This window comes from Stegastes partitus, unplaced genomic scaffold (assembly GCF_000690725.1).
Source record: "Stegastes partitus isolate 25-593 unplaced genomic scaffold, Stegastes_partitus-1.0.2 Scaffold761, whole genome shotgun sequence".
Lineage (NCBI taxonomy): Eukaryota > Metazoa > Chordata > Actinopteri > Pomacentridae > Stegastes > Stegastes partitus.
The window spans coordinates 115,832-125,812 of record NW_007578492.1 but is presented as its reverse complement, the minus strand read 5'-3'; the positions used below and the strand labels follow the sequence as shown (position 1 = coordinate 125,812).

At 41.1% G+C, this 9,981-nt stretch overlaps 1 protein-coding gene across 2 annotated transcripts in view; it reads right to left on the bottom strand.

Moving 5' to 3' along the window:
• Window positions 1–761: 761 nt before the first annotated feature.
• The window catches only part of LOC103364603 (ectonucleoside triphosphate diphosphohydrolase 2-like), a 17,176-nt gene continuing 7,956 nt past the window's right edge, over window positions 762–9,981 (bottom strand). Inside the window, exons 3-10 of one of the 2 annotated variants that reach the window (XM_008291762.1) lie at window positions 8,960–9,110; window positions 5,548–5,707; window positions 5,158–5,385; window positions 3,047–3,316; window positions 1,903–2,022; window positions 1,668–1,802; window positions 1,342–1,581; window positions 762–1,311 (exon numbers count right to left, since the gene is read on the bottom strand). In XM_008291762.1, coding sequence (XP_008289984.1) covers window positions 1,363–1,581; window positions 1,668–1,802; window positions 1,903–2,022; window positions 3,047–3,316; window positions 5,158–5,385; window positions 5,548–5,707; window positions 8,960–9,110 — 1,283 coding nt within the window. In that variant the 3' untranslated portion in view covers window positions 762–1,311; window positions 1,342–1,362. Of the gene's footprint in view, window positions 1,582–1,667; window positions 1,803–1,902; window positions 2,023–3,046; window positions 3,317–5,157; window positions 5,386–5,547; window positions 5,708–8,959; window positions 9,111–9,981 lie in introns of both variants that reach the window. The other variant, XM_008291760.1, reaches the window with a different exon arrangement.

The following is a 9,981-nucleotide window of genomic DNA, read 5'->3' as shown; positions in this document are numbered from 1 at the left end:
TTTTTTACTTTAAACCTAAATTTGTGCACCATTTTCAAAAGCAAATCAAGTTAACCATTCGTTAAGAAACTTTCTTATGCTCTTATTCTGTAGGCAGAGAAATAATATCAGAAGTACTTTTTTCATAAAGGAAAGCATCTTGGATTTTGTAGTCCACATGGAAAAACACCGAAATACAGTGGGTTCTCCATAAAAATAGAACTTGAGAAAGCATTAATGAGTATTATATAATTCTGGTCAAAATATCAGTATAATCCACTGTGATATTATTTTCTATTAAACACTGGTTGAAAGAGTTCAGAGCAACACACAGACTTCACCAAATGTCACCAGGATTTTCTGCAAACTCAGACCAAAGTCAGGATAATGTTAATATAATTAGCACTACTAATATTAATAACAATAAAAATCAACACGCTAAAAGAAGAAAAACAAACACACACCTCAGATATATTTTAATTTTCCATGAAACAGAAACAAAAAAAAAGAGAAAAGGTTTAAACCAACATAGAGATGGTCGAGCAGAAGGCCGCTGAGGATTTGAGACGGAAAAACCTTATTTAAGTCAGATCTGAGGTACATTTCATATTTAGTAAGTTATTAAACTGGCAGCACAAACTACATTTATATCACAAAAGAAAATCTGATTTGTCCGTAAATAAGTATTTTGGCAGATTTGATTCAAGCTTTAGAGCTTGAAGCATGAAGCATTTTCCATCTTTTAAAAAAAATAAATATTAAGAAAACAAAGGCCAGAGAAGTAGAACTCCACAATGTGCTTCATTTTATTGTAACAGTGCTTCAGAGTACAGTCACACAAACACGCTACAAAGTCGGTTTGACGTTTCAAGAATAAAAAACAACACATTACATTCAGACTTCTGCTGTGCTACTAATGCCGCCGAGGGTTTGCTACGGGCAGTGGAGACGGTGTTTGGTCAGTTTGTCGGTTGAGTTGTGCTCTGCACTTCGGGTTTAAAATTTAACGACTTAAAAACAAAAAGGGTTGTATTTGAACACATTTACATGCAAATTAACCAGACAGTGGAGAAGCTGCAGTCATTTCTGTGCACATTCTTCAATTTTATAAAATTTAACTGGGCGTGGTCATGTTTGTGTCTTTGGTGTCCTTTGCAGTCAGTAAATAGAGTGCACAGTACGGTTAAGATTATTGTTCTGCTGCATTAGCTGAAAACTGGAGGACTACGTATAAAAAAAATTAAATAAAAAAAAAGAGCTACAACATTATGTGCTCAAATTAAAAAACTCAAATTCAGCTCTTTTATCTCCCCTTTCTGTTTAAGATTCAACATGTTTGAGCGCAGAGCCAAAACTGTCCTACTGTTATTTTCGTTGCAGCATCTAGATGTTGCTTTCGCCGCCTCCTTTCTTCTTCCTCCTGTCGCAAACCCGCATTAAGATGAAGACCAGGACTGCAGCGAGGAGCAGCACGAAGAGGAAGATGAGGGTTCCCCAAGCTCCGGGGGTCAAAGCCTTCCTCAGCTCCATCCGCTCTGCAGGCAGCATGTTGCTTAAACTCAGCATGTAGCCCAGAGCCCAGCCCACCGAGGCGTCTCCAGCCTGCAGCAACAGGGAAACACCACCGTGAGGAGCAGATTGAGAATGTTTTGCATCGTGCTTGTGCATTTTGTTGCGCAAGCTGTCACCTTTTTCTGGAAGGAAATGTGTTCGAACGACGTGTCATCGAAGCCGTAACCTCTCAACAGCAGGATCTCCATAAACACGGAGGCGGCGCAATAATTCAGCAAACGAGACTTCAGATCTGGAACGAGAAGCATCATCTGGGACAAAAAAAAGGGCAGAATTTGTTAAATCACACTAGAAATGTGCCACCAAACTTGGATGTTCTGAATAAAGTAAAGCAGAGATAGAAAACATTACCTCGTTGAAACTCATGGTGCACACTTCCTTGGCCGTCTCATCCAGGTCTGTAGGAGTTCTAACGGTGATGCCGGTGACTCGCTGCAGGAACGAGTGAATGTAGTAGAACGCAGAGAACGCCTGAAAACAGAGGAGATTAAATTCTAATCTTATTTATGTGCAAGTAAAAGCACACAGACAATGACTTGGAGAATGACAAACTGATGAGGTGTAAAGCACTAAAACCAACGTTTCTGTGCTATAAAGCTCCTATGAAAAGACATGTTTTCCTGTTCTTAGACGACATTTCTAGTAGAATAACAGAGCATGTGAAGGGGTTACAGACTATATGTAGGTTGCATTGATATTAGAATTGGCCTTCAGAGGGAAACTACATCCAGCAGTAATCATGACAAGATGAGGAGTCTTATGTCACAGAAATCTATACATTTATTGTTATTTCTGAGTGTTTCATAAACAAAAATGTTCATTATGCTCGAATGAATGAAACCTTAATAGACAAAAATGCTTAAAAATGTAATTGTTTCCTTTGGTTTTGGTTAAAAACTGCACAAATCCTCATGTACAGTCCACATCTGTACAATAAATTAAAGCACCGACTTCACATTTTCCCTCCTTAAAGGCCTGAAAGGTTCTTATTTTATTCTGACAACTTGTTCACAATCCGCGTACTTGGGGATATTTTTAATGCAGGTCTTGTAATAGAATCTTACAGGTTTAAGGAGGGGATACATGGTGGATTATTTCTCAGCTGGGAGCAGTAACTTCCTGTAGTCTTGGCCGGTTGCCTGGCAACTGATCCCAGTCGGGAAATTGATGCAACCCTCTCAAAAAACTGCAGTTTGCCATTTTTACACTCCGGTTTTTGTTCTGATGAAACAAACGTGATGTTCTGAGCTTTATAGGTGGATTTTGTTGCCGCTGGATATAGCAGACGAGATGTTTATCCAGACTTTGTGCTAAGCTAATGGCTGATGTCTGTAGCTTTATATTCAAGACGTGTACACGTGTAGCAGCACTTCTCATCCAACTCTCAGGAGAGGGAAAAAGCTCATTCTGCATTTAGTTTTCAAGTGTGCAAATTCAGATTAACACTGATCCAAATGTGAGCAGTGTAAGTTCCGTTTCCTCCACTTTTTCCTACCATGAAGCCACCGGTGACGTTCGGTTGGAAGACGTCGTCAAAGGAGCACCGGGAGAATTTACAGGCGCCGAAGGAGAAGAGCTCGGACACGTTGCCCAGACAGTGTCCATAATTTCCGCTGCCTTGTACCGTCAGAGAGGCCTGGGGGTCGTAGGAGCTGGGTTTGTACTTGGCTGTGCACGGGGAATTAAATATACTGTTCAGCTTCAACACCCTGCTGGCATCTGCAGGGTAGCAGGGGTGGGTGACGGACTCGGAGTAGCCCTGAGACTGAGAGAAAAGAGACACAGTGAGCTGATAGATTCCCTTAATGAAGGATGTTTATCATGTGTCCATGCTAGGTTGCTATTTATTAGTCTCACTTAGTCAGACCATTCTCTGGGCTGTGTAGGATAGTCTGTCTGCACCTCGTTATTATTAATGACATACAGTGAGTTTGTGTAGATACAGTCGTCTTCAAATGTATTCATATCCTTCCATTAAAGAAAAGGCAAAATTCACAATCGTCACTCAAATTACTAGAAACTGAAAAAAGTAATAATAAATAAAAATTTGCTAAATTATAATTTAGTGATATAAGACATTGCTTTTGAATTGTGGTTGAAAAGAATAATTTAAAAAGCAAAAACTGTCCAAATCAGAGCACTTTGCTGATGAGCACTGGGACAAAATCAAAATATCTGTAAACAGGTGCAGAAGTCTGACTGAGAGTTACAGAAAACACCTGACTGCAGTGATTAACTCAAAGGGTTGCTCAGCGAAATATTAGTTTACAGGTCCCATCATGCTTGTGTTTTTTTTTTTTTTTTATATTTCTGTTGAACCACAATTCAAAAGCAATGCCATGACGTTCATAAAATTTTTATTTATTATTACTTTTTTCAATTTCAGCTTATGTCAGTAACAGCTGTTTTTTTCCTTCTTTACTGGGAGGATATGAATATATTTGAGGATGACTAGGGCTGGGACTTTAGCGCGTTAATTATGATTATTTAATTACAGAAAAAATAACGCATTAAAAAAAATAGCACATTTAATCGCACCTTTCTCACTTCCATAATTTCTCATTTCTGCGCCTAAAGTTTGTTTTCCAGCTGTGAAGAAGATGTAGAGGATGTGACATCAGCGCTTAGTTTAAGTTTAGTGTTGGAAGACGAGACCGCATTGCTTGGCGTGTTGGATGGAAAGTTATTTTTCTTATCAAGGCCTGATGTTGCACGTCCAGAGGGGTGATTCTGCCAAAATGTGCCAAATTTGCATGAAGTCAAAGTCCAGTCTACTTTATGCAAATGAGCTCGCACACAAGGTCTTGTCGCTTAAAACTCCCTGCGACACTCCAGAACACGACGAGGGGCATTTCACATGGACCATGAATGGGAAGCAAGAAACTGACGGATCCTGTCGACACATGAGGCGGCTTGGATAAGAGCATGGTTGTGTGCAAACTGTGCAAGGAGTTTAAAGACAAAAAATCTTAAAATGTTGACTATAATCGCAATAATTGCACTTTGAGTTTGCACTAATCTGTTAATGTCGTAAACAGATGAAAAATGCAGATAAATATAGATAATAAACATTTTTGTTGTTTAAGTTGATGTATGTCTATTTATAGATTCAGTCGTCAACCAAAATGTATTTGAACTGAAAATCTTTGCTTATTGTGTCAAATATTGCTGTTTGATAAAAATGCAATTAATCGCGATAAATTATTACAAAGCCTTTAATTAATGAGTTACATTTTTTTAATCGCGTCCCACCACTAGTATATACACATTTGGATTTTATATTGTGTGATTAAGTTAATGTTAATGTACATGCAGGCATGACTTTAAAAGCTGTTTGTTATTGCTGCTATTGAAATCAGTTACTGTAGGTCTAGATGTTAACTTGGGAGTCTGGTTTTCCTAAAAGGCTTCAACTTAGAGCCACAAAGTTAATAAAACATCTGGTTCCTGACCAGAGACAACTGTCACCTTGCACTGAATACTGCAGATTATTGGTTATAAATGCCAGAATATGAGCCACTGAACTTTGGCACAGAGTCCAGCCACACGTTTCAGTTCTGACGTCAGTGAACTTCCTATTTTTTTTTTTTTTTTTCAGTGAACTACCTTTACGATATGAGCCAGCAGCCTCTTGAGGAACTGGTCCTGGCCGTAGCACAGGAAGCTGTGAGTGTACAGAGAGTACTCGTGGCCGTAGAGACGCAGCTTCATCACGTCGCGTTTGTCCTCGATTTTCTCCTCGGTGGCGAATGTGATCTGCGTGGACGCTCCGCCGAAGTCGAGCGCTCCCACTGTCGGCCTGCTGGGGCTGAACCAGCGGCCCTCAAAGCCGTACTGTGAAGGAATAACCAGGAAAACAAATGAGCTGCTTTTTAGCTTCCTTCTTCCAGCTGTCCTCATTAGACCTTCGATGCTGGAAATGAACGATTTCTAAGCGACTGCTGTGGCATTACTCGTTGACTCCTGCTGATTAGAACCTGCTACATGTTGGGGTACCTTAATGAAGTTCTCTAAGAGATAGTTGACGGTGACCCAGCCGTACGCTCCCTCCTCCTGACCGCTCAGTATGGCAGCTCCCTGGAAGCTGAACGGGTACGAGTGGATTTTATGGCCCACTTCCTGCAGAATCTGAACCGACTGGTCCGGGCTGGAAATGCTGAAAAGAAAGAATCTTGTTTTAGTGACTAGACTGATTTACAGCTTTGAAACACGAATAAAAACAGGAGTATTTGATTGCAAACTTTAGTCTGACCTTCCGGTTTCAGGCTTTGCCTCAAACTCTAAACCTTCTACAGATCTTGAGGCCGTCTTTGAAAGCTTCACAGTCAAATCAGTTCCACACGTTTGCCAGCAGGTACCAGAAGCCTCAGGCTCATCATAATTACAACCAGCCCAGAAGACTCCACAAAAAAAAAAACAACTTCCAACTGGACTCTGACGGACAGCTGAAGGCAGAATCTGTCAGTTACTTTTTGCAGACAACCTCCGTTTTTATGTCTCCACTTGTGCATCTTTTGATCTCTGTGTGGTTTCTGACAGTTGCTGCGATTCATGTTCATCTAAAAAGCTTAAGATCCTGCCAGTCAAGTCCTCAAGTGCATTCACAGATCCCAAAAACACGTCTGTCAGATCAAAGATTTCTCCGAGCAGCGGTTTAAGGAAAGGCCTGAGCTGCTGCTGCTGCTGCTGCTTCTGGGGAATGTTGAAAGGATTTTTTTAATCTGCGTTTTTCAGCAGGTGATGCTGATACAGTGAAGTTCTCTTACTGTAATGAAACAGCCTTTTAACAAACATTCAGGCTCAAACTTGTCAGCAGTGAACAAACAAGAAAGGTTAAACTTTTAAACAAGGTAATTTATGCAAATGAGTCACATTGGTGTCAGAATTGATTGCATTGAACAAATGATTGAAACATGCACCTCAGACCGAGTGACTGCTGCTGTCTGCTGCATGTTCACATAAAGTCACATTTATATTTGAATACATGTAAACTAACTTAACTCCCTGTTGCGAGGCTCGACTCTGCTTTGCATTCCCAACACGAGCCTCTTTGTGACTGTATTTGCGTGTCTGAATGCACTGTCACCATCCCTACTTTGTAATCTCAGAACTCGATGATCCAGATCTGCTGTAAGTGGCATCATCAGATTAGATAGAACAAGGGCAATAAGAGGTTATGCAAGCGGAGTTGTGAATATGTTGGCGAACATGTTCACAAGATGTCTGCATGTTCTGTACAAATAGTTCATATCAGAGCACCGTGACAACAAACATTTCTATACAGGGTGTCACAGTGATGTTGTTTGCCTTGATTAGGTTTTCCAGTTTTATTCAGCAAGATGATTATTGGTAACACTCATCCTGAACCATCTCAGTTGGATGATTGTAGCAAAGAGCCCTGAAGGTGTACTGCTGATACAATAATCAAGGTCCCACTACACTCAGAACAGCTGTCAGTGCAGAATGTTGTTAGAGTCATGCTGGTTAAGTGTTGCCAACAGGGTCACCAGCAACATCCCCCAACACCATCCCAGCTCCTAATCCAGCCGTCACGGTGGTACCTACTCATGAAGATACCATTTTGTCACTTTCTCTGCAACTCAAAGACACAGCAGCTGGAACCAAAAGTCTCAAACTTGACCTCATGAGACCAAATGTTCACCAAATTTCCACCAATCTAATGTCCATTTCTTGGGTTTCTTGGTCCAAACAGTGACTCCGTAGTGGTTTCTTTGCAGCAGTTGCACCATAAAGGTCAGGTTACTTCCTCCCAAACGCTGATGTTGAGATGCTGCTTGAACTTTTGGAAGCAATGATGTGTGCTCTAAACTGAGGTGCAATTTAAGGGTATGTTTCTGAGGCTGCAAACTCAAATAAACTTTTCCCCCCACAGCGGAGGGAAGTCGACCTTCACGAGAGCTAGTTTCAAAACATTTGATGATTTCTGAGACTGAACTTGGAAGTAATTTTATAAAACTCTGCCAGATTGACGGACAGATGTGTTTCCCTTTAACGAGATGAGCTGATCGTGCCGTAATATGAACGACTACAGTGGTTGGATGAGGCTATTTGCTGCACTGCGACACAACAGATGAGGCACACCTACTAATGGGAAACCATTCCAGGGAGCTACCACAGATGTTGCTAATGCTGTGCAAAGCTGTCATCAAGGGCAAAAAGGAATCATTTTAAGGGAATCTAAAATATGAGGCATGTTTTCCCCTCACTACAAAATTCCATTTGTGCTACTTTATATTTTCAATGTCGTTAACCTTGTTCTACACTGTAGAAAACAATAAAAACAAAGGCAAGGTGCATCCAAATTTAAACAGTACTGTCTCTGACTGATTATTGCTGCACTCTTTATTCATCGTCACAGATAAAGCTAATGGGAAAAGGCACCGCATCAGTACTTAAGTACATCAGTAGACTTAATTCTTTATAGGAACTGGAAAAAAACTAATACAGTCGTGACTTGATAATCCGACCCTTAACAATCCGAAAACCTTGCTATCCGACAGGCTTTTAGGAAAAACGAATGGAACCCATAATAAATAGCTTTAAAATACCGACAGCCTTGGATTCCGACTCCGAGATGACATTTTATGTCACCAATCAGGATAATGGCGTATTATCTGACTGAACAATCCCACAGATTGGCTACGTTCAGACTGCAGGACTTAATGCTACATTCAGATTTTTTGTGAAATCCATTTCCTTTGCGAATTAGTTCACGTTTCCAGTTAAATGCAACTTGTATGTGATCTGCTGTGTGAACTTCATACGACCCAAAAGTGTCCCACATGCGCAGAAGAGGACACGACGACGTCACACGCAGTGAGCATGCTCAGTGTTTGCAGAAGTAAACACACATGGTAATGGTGGAGCGTATCTGCCACTCCTCCTCCGCTACCGCCGCCACCGATGGTGGAAACAGAACTGTGACCGCGAACTAAACTGGCATCAGCAGCCAAGTACTGCCTGTAGGTTCCAGCCACTTCCACCCCATTGGACAAATGAGCCTTCCAGCATCAAGCCTTCCTTGTATCTCGACCTCCGTCTTGATAATCCGACAGCTTTATAGTTTTACATTTAGTGTCGGATTATCGAGTCACGATTGTATATCATGCATCTCTATGCTGTACATGCTGCTGCAGCTGCAACACTGCAATTTCCTTTCTATTCATCTATCTCCATTCATTTTATTTTAAAGCTGTGTAAGGCAGATGATGCTATAAGAGCTCTGTGGTTTTCAATTTTACTTATTACTGTATCAAAAATAACAGTTTGGAAAGTCCTAGTGACATAACTGGAATATAAAAAAAAGGTGAAATGTGTAAAAGGACAACAAAGTCACACAAAAACAAGAATTAATCACACATTCAGACACAAACACACACTGACTCACTGCAGAAGCCTCATGCCAGCTGTGGCTCCCAGGTACACAGGTGTGAGCCGATGTCGGTCTTTGGGGATGTCCTTCACCGCCTGGTCGAGACAAGCCTCCAAGCTCTGCCCTGCTGCTCCCTGTTGGCCTGCATAGCTCGAGATCCCTCCGCCTGAGAGACAGATGAATGGGATAAAAGATCGGATTATGTAATAAACGTGTACGTTCATGTTCTCAAGTTCACAAAACAAAGTGTGACCTATATGCCTGTCAATCACACCCATAAGACTAGAAATGCCAGCTAGGATCCCAGCTACCTGCGTGACAGAGCACTGAACTGTGGTAAACTCTAAAGATGAGCCAGCGTAAAAGTCACCAGTCATACACTTCACAAAACTGCTGCAGGAAACAGAAGCAGTTTCTCATTTACATCTAGGAAGTTGTCCTTTTGCATTCTCAGACCTCCGTCCAAGAATCACTCCCGACAAAGTTGTCTTTACAATGACAGAACGTGACAGTGTGAACATCGGGCTCATGACTAATTGGAAAACAAGTGTGTGTTTATTTAACTCTGCATACATAAGAGCTTTTGGCAGGACAGGAGTGGCAAACTGCAGAGCTCACCTGTGACTCAGTCCTGATTCATTACTGCCCCGAGACAAAGATTTGCTTCGCTGTCTGTATTATCATAATATAATCCGTTCTCAAGCCTCATTTCTGACCCTATGCACTGGTGAATAGTACAAAAAGAACGTAAAGGTACAATTTCTAGTTGATAAAGAAGCCAATAAATACAGTGAAGTTTTCTAAACGAGGAGTGGAGGAGTTATATTGACCACATAGTCATGCTGTAATGTCCTTGTCAGAGGATTAAAGGCTTACATTACTTCTGCTTGCTCAAAGGTCACTGCTCATTGCATCAGCAAAAAGACTTTGTGTGAAGCACCACTTCCACTGAAACCAAAACAGCTCCACAGCATGATACTGCCACCTCCATGCTTGATGGTAGGTTTGATGTTCTTGGGGTTAATCTTTTATAGGGT